At 37.5% G+C, this 19,997-nt stretch overlaps 2 protein-coding genes across 2 annotated transcripts; both read right to left on the minus strand.

The window, feature by feature from the left end:
• Positions 1-156: 156 nt before the first annotated feature.
• ctdspl2a (CTD (carboxy-terminal domain, RNA polymerase II, polypeptide A) small phosphatase like 2a) lies at positions 157-11,279 on the minus strand. The gene is made up of 13 exons (XM_026919907.3): positions 10,978-11,279; positions 8,853-9,061; positions 8,559-8,697; positions 7,546-7,692; positions 6,591-6,812; positions 6,364-6,451; positions 6,160-6,271; positions 5,475-5,561; positions 3,234-3,296; positions 2,155-2,234; positions 1,820-1,946; positions 1,647-1,742; positions 157-1,483 (listed from the first exon to the last, which is right to left on the minus strand). The coding sequence occupies exons 2-13, from the start codon at positions 9,036-9,038 to the stop codon at positions 1,418-1,420; spliced, it is 1,413 nt and encodes a 470-aa protein (XP_026775708.1). The 5' UTR covers positions 9,039-9,061; positions 10,978-11,279; the 3' UTR covers positions 157-1,417.
• An 874-nt stretch (positions 11,280-12,153) lies between these two features.
• Positions 12,154-18,000, minus strand: sqor (sulfide quinone oxidoreductase). The gene is made up of 10 exons (XM_026919799.3): positions 17,850-18,000; positions 16,492-16,711; positions 15,571-15,741; positions 15,274-15,327; positions 14,498-14,692; positions 14,118-14,327; positions 13,845-14,028; positions 13,513-13,580; positions 13,219-13,397; positions 12,154-13,126 (listed from the first exon to the last, which is right to left on the minus strand). The coding sequence occupies exons 2-10, from the start codon at positions 16,705-16,707 to the stop codon at positions 13,069-13,071; spliced, it is 1,335 nt and encodes a 444-aa protein (XP_026775600.1). The 5' UTR covers positions 16,708-16,711; positions 17,850-18,000; the 3' UTR covers positions 12,154-13,068.
• Positions 18,001-19,997: the final 1,997 nt, after the last annotated feature.

Genomic DNA, 19,997 nt, shown 5'->3' on the forward strand with positions numbered 1-19,997 from the left:
ATGAGGTGCAAATTACTCAAATTACAATGAGCAGGTCTGAAACAAGTTCTCCACAAGCTACATTCATTTTCAGGAAAAATGGAGGGGAAAAAAAACAGTAAAGCCCTTATCCGACACTGCAATGAAAAGTAAAAAAAACAGCCATTTCAGTCATGCTGATACATAAAAATAATGTATTAATGTCCATAGAAAAAAACATTGGGGTAACACTGAATGAAATGCAGGGTCTACCCTTCAAAGAGAGGTAGAATTGTACATGATTCCTAAAACAGTGGACTGAGTTCAAAAGCAAGATTGAATTGGCTAGAGAAAACACTGAATAATGACGCATGTGCAGCGATCAGGCTAGTCCATGTGCTGGTGCTACAATTACCAGACATTTCTTAAAGAGACCAGGCATTATTTTCACAGAAAAAGCAATCAAAAGCACATAGAGTATTTTACATTTTACCTATACTTGGCATATAAAACAAACTAACAATTGAATAAAAACATTAAAACTCCCCAAAGAACATACGAAGTGAAAGCAGTCATAAACCAAATGCCTTGATTCATTTGTCATAATATCAGCGAATAATACACAAGAGGCAGTAAAGACAGGTTTGTGATTTACATTATTTTGCCACCCACCCACCCCACCTCCCATCATTATGCTACGCATCTTACAGATGACTGGATGTGTTTGCTTTTTTCTTTTTGTTTTTTTTTTAACCAGTCTAAAAGCATGTATAAAACAAAGCATAAGAGAAGCCGTTTAAAAATAAAACTTCAAACCTATAGTAAAAATCAATAAAAAGTCAGCATATCTATCAAACAAGCCTTCCAACTAAAAGGAATGCATGTTGAACTCAAGAGCAAAAGGAACGTTTTACAAACCTGACAGGAAAATACATATGTACAAATGTTATATATACATATACACACAACTGAATATGTATATATTTATATGTTTATGAAACCATAATTAACTGGCCATTCCGGTTCAAAGGTCGATGGCTAGTGAGGGCAGAGTGTCCCCTTGAGCACCAAAAGGAGTGACATCAGTCCTCTTCTCCACAGCACTTTACATGAAGTCCAATTTAGGCAGAAAGGGAACAGCAACCTGCTTTGAGTCTCCTCCACTGCCAAGCCTTACAAATATCTGTAGAGTGGCTAGGCAGTCAAAGCTGAGGAATTTTGTTCTTTCCTTCAATTACAATTATATTTACGTGTTTATATAAAATGTATGCATACTCGAAAGTCATTCCTTTAAAATTGTTGATTACCCACCCCCATTTCCACATAAAACATAGTCGGCAAAAGTAAAATGGTACTTGAAATCCTCATTAGAGTTCAGAGTTGTGTATATTTCTGTCCCCCCATTTTGAAAAATCCAATTTACTAAAACAGTCATGTGGATCTGCAAGCATCAGACGCCTCAATCCGGGGGTAAGAGGTCGTGCAAGCGAAACTTCTCTCTTATATGTGGCCGAACATCTTCATTCTGCATGAAAAAGTATAGACACAAATCATTAAATGATCCACTTAACCACTGAGAGGTGATAAACAGCACAGCAGATCCAGTTCAAAAAACAAATTAGTGCCCCCCACATCTGAATAGCAAATTACAAAACAGAAAACCCCCTTAAGCATGCACATACACATACCAATTCCACCAGCTTCTCCAAGAATGGGACCAGCTTCAGGAGCTCATTGTCATTCTTGTCCACAAACCAGCTCTCAATGGGGATGCCATTGGACAGCTGCAAAGGGAAAACACAATCTGTGTCAGATTCTCCCAAATACAAACAAAAACAAGCAAACAAGCAAGCCGACTAACCTGGTATGCAAAGGCTTGAGGCGAGTTGTCGATTATTATAGTTTTGGACAGATCTCTCCCAAGTATGTTAAGGTCTTTGATGTAGTTTCCTTGGACGCATACGCAATGCTCACGAAACAATCTGTGCCTAATCACAAACAGAATAAGTGATTATTACATTACAATACACCACGAACTTAATAAGAAAGGCAAAAAAAAAAAAAAAAAAAAAAAAATGCAAATCGACACCCAGAGCAAGGTTTTATGTTAAAGGCTTGCAATTGGTGAAAAAGCCATATAAAAAAAAAAAAATTACATAATGAAGACAATGTAACACTCGTGTAAAAGCAACTAACCTAACCAGCTGTTTCTTAGGATCCAAAATGTTCAACAGCTTGTCAGCATACACTTTCTTGGAAGCAGTAAAAAGAATAATCTGTGAAAGACATAAGTCATCAATTGCCAATCAATACATCTGAAAGGAATACATTTTAAAACAGGGCACTTTATTTATTCATATATCCGTTCCCGTGACCAGCCTTGACAATACAAAAATTATGCACTCCCTTTAAGACAAAACATAACTTATATATTAATTTACAATGTGTTTTAATTTCAGTCATGTCAGGATCCACTATATGTTATCACTTATCACAAAAAAACAAAAAATAGTCAAATAGAGTGTTAATATAATAACAGGGGAACAGTGAAAACAAAATGTATAAAAACCATTTCATTTTCTGTGATATAAATATTCTGTAATAACTTGCATGCATACCCTTAGACTTTATAAATGCCACCTGTGCCATGATTTTTTTTTTAATATCTTCTGACACTTTAACTTTGTCACTTTAAACAGTCTGATAAGCTCTTTGCAGTACTCACTTTACATCTGCACTGTTTGCACTCTATCTGTTGTGCCTTGTGGATCTATATTTATATGTATCCATTTGTATTTTTACATCCTTTTTTGTGTTATCTGTATGCACCTAGGGTCCGAGAGTGACCTAATTTCAATTCTCTGTATGTGCTGAACATGTGGCAGAATTGACAATAAAGCAGACTTTGACTTGACTTTGATATCTTAATTTGTTTTAGATTACTTGGAAAACAAAGGAACATTTTAAATTTTTGACCCAAAAACAATGGAGGACACAAAATTTGCACTCAACAGTAACTGCTTCACTGTCCTCTCTTTCCACAATTAAACATTCTCATGCCTATAATCCCATCACACTTAATAATTTAGTCATTTCATGATTAAATATATGTAACAATGTACATTATTAATTAAACAATTTGCTGAAAGTACTACCCAGTCATTTTTTTTTTACCATTTGTTTTCCAAAATGTTTTCAAATTTAAAACAAAACCTGATTTTTTTTTTTTTTTTGAGCAGAGAAATGAAGACATGGGTACATGCTGGGAATCGTACCTCATAAATTTGGGACATACGTTCCAGGAACTCTCTGAAGAATGGCCGCAACCGTACATATACCTTAAAAACGAAACAAAAATATTGTATACAAGAGATCAACTCAATCATATTACAAAAGAAACAGCAAAGTTACATTACACTTTCAGTACATGTTAAAACCTTTGTAAATTGTACCATTTATCAGCATTACACTTCTGTAGCTAGCAGTGACATTTCCAAACCTTATTTTTATTGTCACAATATAGCCAAATTAAAGTTAAGAAACATTTCTTTGCAGCACTTAAACATGAATAATGGAAGGCAAATACTCAAAAGAAGCACAATGTTAATGGCAGTCAATTAATCATCATACCCAAAATGGAAATGTACAAGACATGCACATTAAAATTTTCAACTTTCAGTAGTTATTACCCTCAGATAAGATGTTATGTTCCTTGTACTTTAATGAGTACAGTACTACTTTTTGTATCTTTAAAGAGAACATGCATCTAATATCAGAACAAGGAATGTTACAGTGCCTTACATAAGTATTCACCTGATTTACCATTTAACTGACAACATTTAACATCTGAAGTCAGTTTCCCAGTCCATGTTGATGAGCAGAAATCACTCAAAATGATCCTACCACCATCATGCTTCACTATGTGGATAGTGTGACAGAGTGATAAGCATTTTGGGGTTTCTGTCAAACGCAGCACTTTGTGCCAAAGCCAAGACTTTCAAATTTGGTCTATTCAGACCAGAGAACCATTTTCTAAATGTTTGCAGAGTCTCTAATGCGATCTCATACAAGTTTGCTTTCTTCTCTTCACTCATCACTAAAGCCCAGCTTTGTGGAGTGTCTAGCTTATGGCTGTCCATGAACAGCTCCTCCGATGTGAGCCATGGATCTTTCCGCCACCTCCACAGAGTCACGGTCGTGCCATATTATTTCCATTTTTTTTTTAAATAATGAATTTTGTTTGTTTGTTTGTAATTTAACACCATGCCAGCTACCGTGGCTATTTTCATGGCAGGAAACAGGTTAAAATGTAGCAAAACATGAAGCATTTACAAAATTTTTTTAAAAAAAATTATCTTTGATAAAAATAAATCTGGTCTCATTTCATATGAATCAACCAAATAAAAAAATTATAATAATAAAAAGACACCTAGAGGAGTTGAAACCACCACAGCCCACTCAAATATGCCTTAGAGATATTGGACTTTGGCATAAGGGGCATAAAGGATCTTCACCCGTTAACAAAAACCTGAGTGTCATATTCGGCAACAGGTGTAGATGTTATCCCTGCAATTATCCAAGTAGAAAAAGTTTTCTCCTAACAACAGGGTTGATTTCATGAAGTTTATTTGTACTACATTGGTCCCAATCGGTTTACCTTTTTTTTTTTTTTGGAGAGTGTTTATAATGGGTTTGAGGCCCGAAAGTGGAATAGGGCATTTTTGGAGCTCTGAAGATGAGCAGCATCTGTTTGCTCATTCCCGGGAATTCCACAGTGCCCTGGTACCCAACAATTATTATTATTATTTTTTTTTTAATAAATGGACCGCATCCATTTAAAATTTCTACACTAGCTGGGTGTTTGTTTTTAAGTGATGCCAGAGTTTGAGGACATGACTTTGAGTCTGTTATTATTAGGAAATTCTGTTGTTGGGAAGTTTTAATATGATCCAGTGGCAGAATAATATCATTGACTTCTGTAGTAAAAAATAATGGATTTAATGGTGCTCTGAAGGATGCTCAAAGTTTGAGATTTTTTTTTTTTTTAACTAAACCTTGATTGATATATTGCCTGAACTTGGACTTGTCCCTGACTTTTGATAGCTCCTTGATCTTCTCAACTGAAGATATTTGTTTAGGTATGTTCTCTAACAAACTCTGGGGCCTTCCAGGAACAGACATATTTATAATGAGATCATGTAACAATTGAACAATGGTGAACTCCATTCCACTAATTATGTGATTTCTGCACTAGAATGAATTTAAGGATTTCACAATAAGGGGAGTGAATATACAATCATAAATTTTATGGTTTTTTTTTAGGTAAATAATTACAAACTATTTATTTTTCCCACCACTTGGTGCACTGGGCCATTTGGTGTAGATTCATGATATATAAGCCCAATAATTTCAATTTAGTTCTAATACATGTAAAAGTTAACCGGGATGGATACTTACGCAAGGCACTATAAGACTGGCAAGTACAATAACTACAAGTAATATATACACAATTTTACCTGGTAAATGACATCTTGGAAAAGCACAGGAAATGTCAGTGCTGCATCCTCCAGCTCATTCAGGCTGCAGTGGACCAATGTCTCATCCTAAAATATAAACATACTACATCAACAAATAACCCCAAGTTTCTCAATCCAAACTCAACCATTCTCTGCTGAAATTACCACTTAATATGTACATTTCTTAAATTTACAGTGACTCCAATTTCACTGCATAAATCATGGGGCAGTAGTAGACCACGAAGTTTTTTGCAGAAAAAGTAAAAACATAAAATAGCTAATAAGAACAAGTTAAAATTGTCATATATCAGATGTTATTTTGTTACAACCAAATCAAGCATTAGTTTTAATATGCATAAATAAAAGATTTAAAGGACAAGCAGTTTAGTCCTCAAAATGCCCTGTAATTCAAATAATTATATAAATACATCCAACTGGCTGTCAGTCAAAGCTGGCAGGAATTTTGGGAAACTACCATAAACTGAAAATATTGAATTATAAAACACAAAAATGCATCCCAGGTTTAAAGTATTCAGAAAAGTTGCTGTTCTTAAAGTTTAGCTAGTAATATATTTTAAAGAAGTAATAAATGTTTTCTGTGCAAAAAGGAAAGATAATCTTCTGAAATAATCACAAATAAAAAGATGATTATTCTAATATGGTGATCCTTTTAAACTAAGCTCACCAGATCCAGGACGAGAGAGAACTCTGGAGTACTCCTGGTCTTCAGTGGAAGTGCTGGCTTACGGGTAAGCTGCTCCTCAGTCAACGGTGGAACGTGCTTAATGAAAAAATAGCTGTGAAGGGCACAGAAATTAGACACATAAGCACAGTGGGTAATACAGAAGCAATTAAGATCCATCACTGATTGATTGTTTTCCCGACTTACGGATCAAACACCTCCCAGTCTTCTTCATATGTCCCCTCTGCAGGGGGCGAGGTTGGAGCATCAGGATAATTGTTGTTGGATCCAACAACTATCAGAAAAGATATAGAATACTTCTGGCTTATTTTACATATATATTTTATCTTCTATTCAAATCTAATGCATGGTCTAACCACTGACTGCATCGTTTTTGTTTAAAGAAGGGGATTTTTCTTTTTGCACTTTTTCACCTGTCAAAGGTGGCATGTCTGCCTCAGTAACAATCTCCCCCTCCTCCTCAGCTGCATCTGTGGGCAGCAGAGGTCTCGGATTTAGTGCTGGGTCGAATGTAATATCTCTGCTACTGTCGGTGGTAGTGCTAGTAGGGGTCTCTTCCAGCTGTTCCATGTCCAGCTGCTTTACAATCTCCTCTGCCTCGACTGCCTGCCCAGGGGAGTCTGAGCCTGACGTAGCTAATGGAAAACAGAAAAATTATTAAAAAGCTGTGGCATTTGAAAAAAGGCTAAATAAATTAAAATAAAACAAGCACAACAAGTATTATATTGATGCTAATACTAAATGAGCTTCCGAACAAACTCAAAAGGAAAAAAATACAATGTAGGATTGATAAGTTAAAATTTATATTTACAGCAGATGAATTAAACCCTTATATGTAAAGTTGGTTCCAAAATAGGGTCGGGCACAAGTGCATACAAATGCTAGCAATGATTGATCATGACAGAGCAAATGTGTGAATTAACTTTTTACCCCCCAACCTCATCAAATATATTCTGCATCAAAATCAAATAAATGCTTTCAGAAATAGAGACTTCAATCTTCACTTATAACAGCAGGAATGTCAATTATTTCAGAATCAGAGTCTAGTGCTCCTCATAGATCAATCACTAGCCAACTAACTTTGAAAATGGCACCACTGACAAACTTTATCAAAATACAGCAAGTTACATATTACAAAGCAGTCATAAAACTCCTACTACTAGTACAAAATGCCAGTACCTACATTTAAACAGAAATAGTTGATAATTCAAACATAGTGTTTACTTGTGATTACACATGAATACAGCAGGCTTAATAGTCCCTGCAAGACCAATGTAATTTTCTGTGCAACTACTGATCACACTGCAGATTACCGTTCTAAACATACTAATGACACAAGGAGGTAAAAGAAGCTTTCTGACCAATTACCATTTTTGTTGGCTGGTGAGAAGAAGTTGAAAACAGGAGAAAAGATGGTTCCTAGGAGGGTGGTACGAGGTGGACTGCTGGGGGCTTCAGTCTGCACCTCCAGCTTCCCATTGGGCTTCACCAGTTTACTCTGACATGCCATGGTGTCTGAAGAGAAGAGAGTTAACAGCTCATATTCTAGCGGATGGGTCATCAACTGGTGGAATTCAGTGGACTGAACTTGGGAAAAAATAAATAAATAAATACTGAGCCGATAAAAATAAAACAGTAAAAAATAAAACAGGCTGTCGTTTGGCTACTCTAGTTTTGCAAACTTGAACCTGAGTGGTTTCTGGAGCAGATCCTCTTCGCGGCTTATCAGATTGCATACATTTAAGTAAATTACTTAGTTGAGGCAGCTCATCGGACCTGAGACCAGCTACAGGGCTAGAGACATTAGGGCAGAAAAAAGGAACGTTTTCATAGATCTGTGGTCTGATTAGCAAACTGACGACATGGCTTGTTTAAAGAAAAGTCGATGACGAAAACAAAATGTTTAAAGACTGTTGGACAAAGAAGAATGTGTTTATTCTACCTGTGGCAAATTCTTTAGCGTTAGTCGACATGAAGCACCTCTATGAAACAAAACTCTCTTCAAATTGACTTATTTATAGCCATGAAATAATCATTAATGTTTAAGCATTAACTGTTGTCACCAGCCCAGTCATGACAGTTGATTATGCTTAACCGGACCACTGTAAGCAAGGTATTTTATGTAATTAAGACTTTTACAGATTTTACTTCAATATCCCTGATTTAATGCTTTACCTGATTCATATACACACAGACTTTATGGAAAATGTGAGATCAGTTTAACTAAGAACACTGTGTTTTATACGTTAGTTTACCTACTTTTAGTAAATTAAGAAATTTACTTTTGTATGATATAATACTGTAAAGCTGATTAAATTTAAATTTCTTGCTTTTCAGGGGCAAAACGTGTGAGATAAAAACTGTACAGTACTCTAACTCACCTCCATTGGCAGGACCTTTTCTACGAGTTCTAGGGTTAGCTCTGCTGGACAGGTTCCCAGTGGGTGGGGTGGATGTGATCAAGTTACTGTCAGAGTCACAATCCACACGGCTCCTCTTAGCAGGGGTACACTGCTCCACCTAATATGATTGGAGAGGGCAGATTTTTATTAATTAAATCTCTTAAAGAAAAAAAAAAAAAAAAAAAAAAAAAAACTGTACGATTTCCTCATTCCAGTGAGCTGCATAGGAGCTGTATATACAAAAGTGGTAATGACGATAAACTTCGAACACACCTTGACAGCATTGCCCCTAATGAATCGCTTGATGGTGGAGAAGATGCCAGTGTCACTCTTCTGCATGGCGGCTCCTCCGGAGGACCTGGTGTGCTCCACTTCAGAGTGCTTCCTCTTGGCCTTGGTGGTGCGGGCAGGTGGGGTGGCGCTCGGCTGCTGAGATGCTTTACGCACTCTCAGCCTCATTGTCCCAAAAGTCACATGTAAGACTGCGAGACAGGAAGATCATCAAACTGAAACACCACATACTTTCAAATATTCCATTTTATTAAAAGAAACATCCACCCTCATAGACTTATTAATATTAAAAAATATTAACTGCCGTCAAAGATTTACACCTGGATTGAAATTCTGAGGTGACTTTTTCAACTAAAAAAAAAACACTTTTTTTCATTGTCTTGTTGGTCAGTTTTCACTTCGGTTAACGTTTGATTTGTTTCCTATGTTACCACAATTCTGTATGATTACCTGCTCAAACTGTTATGTTTCCAAAGCTTCAACTTTGATGCTAATGCCGCTCAGAAGTAATTAGTTGAAACTCAGAGATACATCATTTTTGACGTCTGGTGTTTGAACTACAAAGTGGGAGGAAAACACAGACGTCTTGCTGAACTTGGGGTTAAGGTTAACTGTCCCGGGTTCCTGAGTAGAAATTCAGAGTTGAGGTGCAGGTATCTTTGGTTTAGTTTTTCACTTTGTCTGAGGTCGAAAATTTCAAACGGCAACCTTTAGTCGAAAGCATAATACCACCGTCAACGTCGTTTCACAGATCACTAATGAGCCTAAGTGAGTCTCTGCTGTAACTCGGCTCAACTTGCCGTACAGCCGCACTGCATTTTGTAACTTCTTGTCCATCATTTGGTGTCTCTGCTACTTCTCAGCACTTCTTAGTGTTTAATGTCTCCACTGCACATTGCTGAACATGCTGAGACACTCTTGTTTTTCAGAGCTAACAGAGAAACCTGACTTTTACCTCTTACATTTAAGATATTTTAAATTTTACCTCCTATCAAACACCACTGTATGTTTTTTTTTAAACACCATTATAACTGCACTAGCAGTCTCCCCCTGTGACGTCAGCGCGGCAGACAACCGCTAACTTCTCCCAGAAATAAGGAAAATACAAAACCAACCAACAGTTTAGGACCAGAATCGCTAAGCACATCGCAAATATTTCAGTCTCTGTATATGTGCTATGTTTCTGTGTGGACTTTTCCTTTAATTCACAGGAGGTCAGTGTTATTATTGGTATGTAGTAAAGTGAAATCAGAAGAGCAACATAACAAGCGACTGGCACTCAAACAGCGGACAAAGTGGGCGGGGTGAAAACATGTCTCCCTGCTTAGCATCTAGCTACTCGCCTGCATGATGCTAAAGCTAATTATATATTTAGGCAACTATGACTAGCTTGGGTTATTTTAATACTATATACCAAACAACAAGGCTTGGTTACCGTGCATAACAACAAAACTCCAATGAAGTATATGAGCTAGCAACACCGCTAGCTAGCGACTTAATGAATAATATGATTTGTGAGCTAGTTAGCTGTTAGCTCGCAGCGTAATTAGCCTTAGCAACATTAACATTTCAAAAACAACGGTTTGTTTATCACGTGGTTTGTGATAAATGGTAAAGTGCTTCCTTAATATGCGCCGAATCGTTACTTAAACGCCCAGCGTGGAAACCACGACCGAGGTTATTACTTGACAATACATTTTTCGAGTCCATGTTTGAAATAGCGACGTTGCTAATGCTAATGCTAATCGGCTAGCGATTAGTTGGCTGTTCAAATTCCAGCTGTGTCGCGACATTGCTGGCTGCTGCGCCGCTCGCGCAGCGCAGAGCTTTGTCATGTTCAACCTCGCACCAGGGCAGCAAACAGCACTCATGGACACGTCTCTCATTTCTCTAGCAGATTTATTGCTCAGGAAAAAAAAAGTAGGGGGAAAAAAACAGCGGCTTTACATCATGCCGAAGCTAACGAGCTGTCTTGTGCTCCACACGAACAGTGCAAAGGCGTGAAGACGCGAGATTTGAAAGCACACTGCAGCCGTGGCGCACGGTTACGCTTTTCTGCACGACAGCGCCAGCGCTGCCCAAACTCCACCGTTTAGCGCGTACTTACATGCCAAGTGTTACACCAGTACAATCCTGCAGTGGCTGTGGATGGAGCCACGACGGCGGAGACCGCTAGAAAAGTCTCTGTCCTTCACGCGTCTGTCCAGTATGAGTCACGGAGCGACACATACCTCTCCCACTGCTTCTTGGGACGCCATTTCCCGCCTCCTCACCGAGACACTCTTGAAAGAACCCGGATGATAATGAACGCACCGTCTTGCGCATGAGCAAAACTTCACTTCAGCACAGCTCAGAGAAACACACACACACACACACTATACTCATGTTTACGCTGTGCTACATTAACACATACTAACTGTATATTAATTATACATGTGTACGCTTCACCACATCAAAGCGACCAGTTCAATAAATTCGATTATTTTAAAGAAGTTTGATATCGAAGTGGAAAATTCAGTATCGCACTGTTAAGATGTCAAGCAATGCTGTTTATAATGGGTATAATTTTATTATCATGTTATTTTATCATTCACAGTCATGATGGCTGAATGCTTGAGCTCTCTTGAGGTGTCACAGATTAGAGATACTTCTTTGGAAGTTAGTTTTTTTTTTTTTTTTTTTTTTTACCTTTTTTCCTGAAGAAAAAAAAAAATCAACTACTGACCAAAGAGAAGTTTTGTGAGAGCAGGGTTTAAATCTTCAGTTTGAAATAATGTACAAACTGTAGGGTTGGAGTAAAGTACCATAAGTGAATTCTGTAAGGAGTAAAACATTCATTCATTCATTCATTTATCGTGGCTAGATGGTGGTTGTGGGTGCAAGATGAGAGACTTCACCCCAGAGGGGACTCCCGTCCATCACAGAGCAGCATGCATATGCATATTCACACTATGGGAAAGTTAGTGTAGCCAATCCACCTACCTGCATGTTTTTGGACAATAGGAGAAACCTAGGGAACCTGGAGGAAACCCATGCAGACACGGGGACAATGTGAAACTCTGTAGAGACAGTAACCCGAGCTCAGCATCGAACTGGGGACTCTAGAGCTGTGAGGTGGTTGTGTTTTATTCCTCTTATATAGCAACAATTTGCCAATGCTAAAAAATAATGATCAGTTATTTATTAAAGAACATAAATGGTACTTTTTTGAGTTTATTATTATGTTTAAACAAGTTAGTTCCTGTTATTATGCATGGTAGAACAGCTACAAACAGTCGTTCCCTCACTGGCCTCTTTTTTATTTCTTTTGAAAGTAATAAGATTAAAAAAAAATTGCAGGTTACCAAGAAACCACTAAGCACCCTGTCCTGAAGAGTTTTCACATGTTCGAGAACTGAAAAGAACAGCCTTATGTCTGACTGTTACAGAGCCCTGCCACTGGAGACTCCTTCCACAAACGCTGAAGAACAGTCTTCTTACAGAAAACTTCTTCAATTATTACACAAGTTTTTTTAATTTGTTTATGTGGCGCATCTGTCATACAAGTCTGTATAAGGTGTTACTACAGAAACCATCATACAGCCTATTACAACGACCACATTCACATAAACCTGTGATTCGAATTACAGCCAGCACCACAATCAGAGCTTCTGTACAATCAGAGCTTGAGAAAATTAATCAACACCTTCTGAGCAACCAGACTAGAGAATTCAACAGCACTGTGGTATGTTGGTAGTAAGTACCAATCATCTCAATTTCTTAAAAAAACATAGCTGAAAAACTATTTACAGCTAAATGTTCACACTGGAAATAGTTACACCATCATCTAAAAGACTAGAAATAACTAACACTTATAGCGTACAGTTTCTAGAGTATGTTTGGTTTAAAAAATAACTTATTAACCTAACCTTATTAAACTAACCCTAGCAATGTTATTCTGCTATTTCTGTCTTCCAAAAAAACTCAACCAAATGTCTAAAATTTATAATGTGAATCCTGTTTTACCTGAACTAAAATTCATCTAAGAAAAGGGTAATTTGCACAAAAGTTCCTACTTTTTTTTTTTTTTTTCACATACAATCACCCCAATTGTGTATAACAGATTTGAAGGTTAAAATGTTGACACAAAGGTTGTGTAGAAAGTGGTAAGAGTTAATATAAGCAGTGCCTATTTCCTCTGACTGATTTCTGGCAGCCTCTATTTCATCCCAAGGTGCATGATTTTTCTGTATGGTCCTGGTCCTCCCCAAACTCCCCTTTAAGAATAAAAACAATAAATTAGAGCCAAAAATCTCACAGTAGACAACACAAGGTCTTTGTCTTCTAAAACTGAGTGAACAGGACTCACTTGAGAAGACCATACCAGTACAGATGGGGCATTATATCAGCTTTCATATGATACATGATTCTGCTTTCTTTGCTCTGATCTACTGGGAAGGTCTCCAGAGGTTGTCCGTTATAGTCAAACTCAGCCAAGATGACTGTCTTGTAGCTGGTGACCAAAGGGCAAGAGGTGTAGCCATCATACTGCGAGTACGTAAAAACATTTCAAAGTGCATTTAAATGCCTTAAAGTGCCATGATTGGTGAATTAGGACAAATTGCTTAAACAGAGGCTTATTGTTCAACTCATTCATGCTCACCTTTTTATCAGGCTTGTCCTTCTTCATCACTTTGGTAATGGTCCTATCAAGGACAGCTGATTGTGCAGCTTTAAAAAAAAAGGAGACATCATTAATCACTTTGCAGAATTAGCTATACCTGCTCAGGTCATTTTTAACATCTACTAATGGACTGCAAAAATTCTGACTTTGTCCTATGATTTGAAATAACAATGCCCATTCATTCACACTTCTCTTATTATTCTCATATATTAGTCTATTGTCCAAACCCAGTGATTAATGTGATAAAATATACAGATACAGACACAAAAGTGCATGATTTACAGAATAGGCAGCACTTATCTATGGCTCACCTACAGCAGCTGCGGTTTTGGAAGTTGGTAGATTGGTGCAGTCCCCAATTCCAAACACATTAGTGTACTTGTTATGCTGAAGGGTGCCTTTATTTATATCAAGCCAGCCGCCTTCATCCTCCAACGAGGAGCCCTTAAGCACCTCTGGTGGTCCCATAGGAGGGGTAACATGGAGCATCTCATACTATTCAAACAATGGACAAGACATCTTTAAAGTGAGTAAACCAACACCTAGTGACTCTTGTGTTGAATAAAGCAACATGGACCGCTTACCTCATAAACCTTTGTTTCTCCAGGTTTATCAAGGTTCTCAAATATCGCTTCCTGCCTGTCTGCTCGGACCTCTATGAGGTTTTGTCTGAGGTTTACATGCAGGTCACGACTTTTCACAATTTCCCAGAGTGAATCAGCATATTTCTGGACTCCAAACAACACAGGCAACGATGTGTTGTAAATGATGTTGGCTTTCGACCGCTTTCCTGTCTTAAAAAACAAAATTCCACTGTCATTATTAACAAAACTGTTCAGATTTCAACTGGTATCAATTTAATTTAGTCCAATTTTATTAAATAAACATTATCTTCCTTTAACATTGGAACTATACTGATTACTTTCTTCATCTACTTTCTCCACATACACTCATCTATAAACACCTTTCTCATGAAGGCATCAGAAAGGTACATGATCTTCTGAGGAGCCCCTCCACACTTCACAGGAGTGTTGGGATAGGAAAAAATAGCATTTCCCGCCTTGAAGTCCTGTAATGCTTTCCATGTCTTCTCTACTGTTTTCACTGAATAATTTGATCCAATCTTTGGATGTTCAAAACCTTCTGGAAGTCCTTTAATCTGAAATCCGGCAGAAGCAGAATCAGTAGTTAACCAGCTTGGAAGTCTTTAAATACTGATCAGATTTGTCAGTAGACGTAAATATACGCTATACTTTTACAGTGGGCTAAAGTGGTCTTAGACTGTGCTGATTGTACGACTAAAGCCATAATATGAGATAAGATTATCATCATTTGATATTATTATTATTATTATTCAATAATAATAAGTATTCAATGTCTTATGTAGGTGTGCTTTGTATCTTACACGGATGTGTTTTGCATGCTAATAAATAGAATATTAGATTAAGACCTAGATTAAATACAATGTATAAATTGGGCATGCAAAATATACTAGTACTATACACAGTATGTGTTTATTATGTGCTTGAATATGTTCTTTAAGTATGTCATAAGATGTTACAGTGCTGTATAATTTCCAGCCTTATTAAACATGCTTGCATTGAGTTATACAGTGTAATTACGCAAACTAAAACTTTTATGTGTTTTAAATTTAGCTTGCATTATGAACAACTAACTCTGTTAGAATGAAAAGAGATCAAAATACGTCCTATACTATATTTTCTGTAGTAGAAAAGGTACCTTCTCATACTGCAGCTTGAGGCCCAGTGCTACAATCAGGTAGTCATAGGAAATCTAAGAAGAGATATAATATACAATTAATTACATGCTGTTCAAACACTATGCAGCAGATTTTATTAGCTGTACGTTTGTCAAAATGATTTTCTTTCCAGCACAGTTCCAGTAAATGCTGGTGACCAGCCACACCTATAGTCCTTATTGCTTAATCACAGCAACTTAGCAATAAAACCCCCAGCAATATCATGGCTCCTTCTTACTGTTAGATGAGTCAATCTTAGCTACACTGTTTTTACTCACTTCTTTCCCAGACTCTGTGAAGACAGTGTTGTTTTTAGGGTCAAACTTCATGACTCTGGACTTGACCCATTTGACTCCAGAGGGCATCACACTGGCAGTGGGACGTCCAGACGCACTAACGGTTTTAGTCCCTGCCCCAACTAATGTCCACATGGGCTGGTAATAATGCATCTGCAACAGAAACGAAAATACTGAGATGAGTCATATCACAACAACTAATACAGATTCTATTCTACTCACTTATACACAATTATGTTACAGCCAATTTCCAAAACATTACAAAACTCTTAAGTTATTCTAATTTGGTGAGTATTGTATGCTTCTAATTTTAACCAAGTTTAGAACTCTACAACTGCTATAAAATAATCACATGCATGCTATCTAGGGCGGGGCACTAAGAAGCTGTGTCTCATTAAGTTGTTCTGACATATCATGGGTATCATCAGTACTGTTATAACTCTGACCAAGTCCACTCATATAATGTTTTTAAATAATAAATTTAGAAAAGGCACTAAAAGCCTAATTAAACCCACTTTTCCACATTTTTTAAAAATGTGGTACCACTGTTTTTCCCGGCAATTTGTTAGCAAACCTAAACATCATGTTTCATTTTGCGTACTGTGAAAAGTAAGTATCAGAATATGATATTATTTGCCATATTAGACAGCCAATAAACCACCACTCACTCAACACAACCCACACAACCCACACAACTCACACAACCCACAACTCACACAACCCAGCCACTGCCCACTTACTTTTACTGTTATTCAAATCCCAGTATTGCTTTGACCGTAATCTGGCCTACTTTTAAGTTACATTGGATGAAATCATCTATCAAATGAGTAGATGTACACTATATTTCCAAATATTTTCAAAAGACAGTATATTCAAAGGGTGAAAGGCTGTAGAACACCGTACCTCACTGGGCTCCACAATAGCCACATGCTCTGCACCAACTTTCCTTTTCATACGGGCACCCATCGCAATGCCTCCAGCGCCACCTCCAAGCACCACGACTTTATAATGCTCCTTGGAGGACAATCCATTGCTGGTGTGGAAGTGGGACCTCAGAGAGTAAAGCAGCCTGTTACATTTTCTAACCAGAGCTACTTGTGAAGATAAAGCAGCCGCCATGGTCCTACAGTTTGAGGAAACATGGCGAAGACAAGTAAGTACATGTGTTGGAGGAAGACAAAGAACAGAGTGTGGGAGCTAAGGAGAGAAAAGGGCACGTTGTTTTCCTGTTCAGAGTTTATACACCAGAGGCTCAATTTTCATTCCTTGGCAGTCTTTACTGTTTAATTGTGTGTGACTCAAGAATGCAGTTTTCTACACTTCTAAGACATTTTGTGTTAGTGCTTTCTGTATCTGCACGCTGAGTCACCATGATTCGGAAGCCAAAATAAAGAACATCCAAGGAATGCAGGTCTCGAGAGTTATTGCCTAACATAAGCTATATTAGAAACACCCCTACATTCATACAAGTTATCCAATCATGTTGCAGCAGCACATTGCATAAAATCATGCAGATACATGTCAAGTTAATGTTCAGTTAATGTTCACATCAAACATCAGAATAAAGAAAAAGTGTGATCTCTGTGATGATGGCATGGACGTTGGTGTGATGTAATGAGCTGGTTTGAGTATTTCAGAAACTGCTGATCACCAAGGAATTTCACAAACAACAGTGCAGTGGTTATTTCAGTTATTTCATGAACACAACATACAGGAAGTTTAGCAAAGCCTGTTTGATTTAGTTTCACAATCTTTTCGAACCCTAATTCATTCTTCTCCTCCTTCTGTTCCCCCAGTTTCCTGTGCATTAGGCTGGCTCGTGTCCTTATTTAAACCGACGCTTGGGAGAAGGAAAGCCACAGTAACAGCCTCCCTGCTGTATTTAAAACATCACGTTACTGTGTCACGCTATAATGGGAGGCAGACATGGATCCTACAGAACAGCCCTACAGGCTGCAGTCGACACACAGCATTTGGACTTCCTCCACACTCTCACTGTCGCAGAGAATGAGCTGCTTTGTAATCCCCAGGCAGTGTTGCAGTATTTACTGTACAGTAATGACAGAGCAAAAACACTGCTGTTTACTGAACACTATTAGTGTTCTTTTAGTAGAGCTGGACACCAGTGAACACTACACAACCTCCGCGTGAGCTTTCATACTTCACCCTGATACCTGATTTTTTTTTTAAAAATTATTTATTTATTTATTTTAAACACAAAAATAGATTAGTCCAAAATGTCAAATGCAATGTCCACTTACCGTGTGTGTGCTTTATGAGGACAGGGCGGTCACATCCACGGCGAGGCTCCTCTCAGTTCCTGTTTACTTTGCACTCAGTACTGTAATGTACTTATAATGAAATGTCATTGGCGAACGAGTCGACTCCTTGAACCGACTCTTTTAGGTAAGCGTTGGGAGCCGATTCTCATACCTAAAGAGCCGTAAGAGTGGAGTCAATTTTGTGTCAAAAGTTTCAGATAAAATAATAAATTGCACAGACAAAAATATTAATTATCAAAATGTAAAAAAATGTTTCCAAATGCCAATAGTGAGAATCTAATCCATTTTTTTTTTCTTCTGAGTCACACTCTCATTTTGCTTTACTTTTTTATTTCTATCTGAGGATTTTTCTAATGCAGTTTTTTTTTCTTTTTCTTTTTTTTTTTTAATTTATTTTCTCCTTCTGGAACCATTTGCAAGCTTTTTTTTTTGCGTATTTTTTATGGAGGGGTGGGTCCCTGAAAAAGGCGTTCACCTTAAAAACTCTATTGGTCAACTGATAGTGAAGTGGGCGGTGAAAGTTAACCACGCCCACTCTGTTTAAGGTGGAGCGCCCTCTGACATAGCGGAACGAACGGGGCCGAGTGCTCTCCAAGATCAAACATCACATCATCAGTAGAGTTTTAAGGTGAACTCTTTCTTCTAAGACCCATACCTCCATAAAAATGTGCCAGAGTCAGAAAGAAAAGATTACAGAAGCAGAAGAGTGATTCCGGAAGCAAAATCCGAAAAAAAGCACATCCTGAGACTGAGAATGTGAATGAGTAGTAATCTTTCTGAAATACTTTGATTTCATTCTCATAACTTCCTGCCTACTACCGCCCTGTTATTTTCTGCCTGTCCATGTCAAACCAGTTTCTGGGCCCAGTCTTGCCAAATCCTGTCTAAAATGGTGTTTATACACACACACACACACACACACACACGCACAAATTTAAGCTCCACACAGGCCTCTCTCTCTCTCTCTCTCTCTCTCTCTCTCTCTCTCTATATATATATATATATATATATATATATGTGTGTGTGTGTGTGTGTGTGTGTGTGTGTATATATATATATATATATATATATATATATATATATATATATATATATATATATATATATATAATATATATATATATATAGAGGCCTGTGTGGAGCTTAAATTCACCATTTAACAATATTAAGAGACTGGTGCAGTACACAGTTACATTGATTGGCTGGGGAAAAAGTTTTTATAGGAAATCAAACATGTTTACAGCAGAGCGAGGTTTAAGCAATCGGAAAATGTAGGTAGTGTAGTGTTCTTTTTTTTTTTTTAATTAAAAAAAATGGCAAATAGCTCCTTGATGCAAAGCATGTTTAAAAGTTGCTGCTAAGACTGATGAGTGCCCACTACAGAGGCAATACTGTGTGCTTTTTTCCCACTGGTGATTGGCCATTGGGCTTAAATTCCATTTATTTTTATCTACAATGGCCCCAAAAACTATTTGGACACTTACGCCACAATTACAAATGTATGGCTTTCGCTGCATTAGAAAACAATGTGTCAAACCAAGTGGCATTTAGTTTAAAGAAAGATGCCACAAGCACACTTTTCAAGCAAAACATTTCCCCCAAAATATTCTATGTTCAAAAATATATATTTAAATAATAAATATACTGATCATAATTGGGCAAAAACGTATTTGGACACTCAATAGTGGCTTCATTTAAAAAAAAAAAATCATAGTTACCGTGTTTAGTTTGCCATCCTTTGTTGCACAGAACTTCTTGCCAGTGTCTGGGCATGGAATCAGCCAGTTTCTGTAACAGCTGTGGTGGAAATTTCCTCCAAGTTTCACCCAACAAATCTTTCTCATTAATCCACACTAGAGCACCAACAGTTGACAATTTCTTCTCCATTGCATCCCATAGATGCTTTATAGGATTTAGCTCAGGAAAGGGTGTTTTTAAAAGGTGGCTAATGTGCTTTGGACCATTTTTCTTCTGAAAAATCCACTTCTGTCGCTTGAACAAGTTCTTCGCTGATTTCAGCAAGTTTGCATCCTCTGTACATTTTTGAGTTCATGATGCAATCAGTGAACACAAGCTCACCAACACCACTGCAGGAAAAACAGCCCTAGCCACCTCCGTACTTTATCC

Source organism: Pangasianodon hypophthalmus, chromosome 9, assembly GCF_027358585.1.
Source record: "Pangasianodon hypophthalmus isolate fPanHyp1 chromosome 9, fPanHyp1.pri, whole genome shotgun sequence".
Classification (NCBI taxonomy): domain Eukaryota; kingdom Metazoa; phylum Chordata; class Actinopteri; order Siluriformes; family Pangasiidae; genus Pangasianodon; species Pangasianodon hypophthalmus.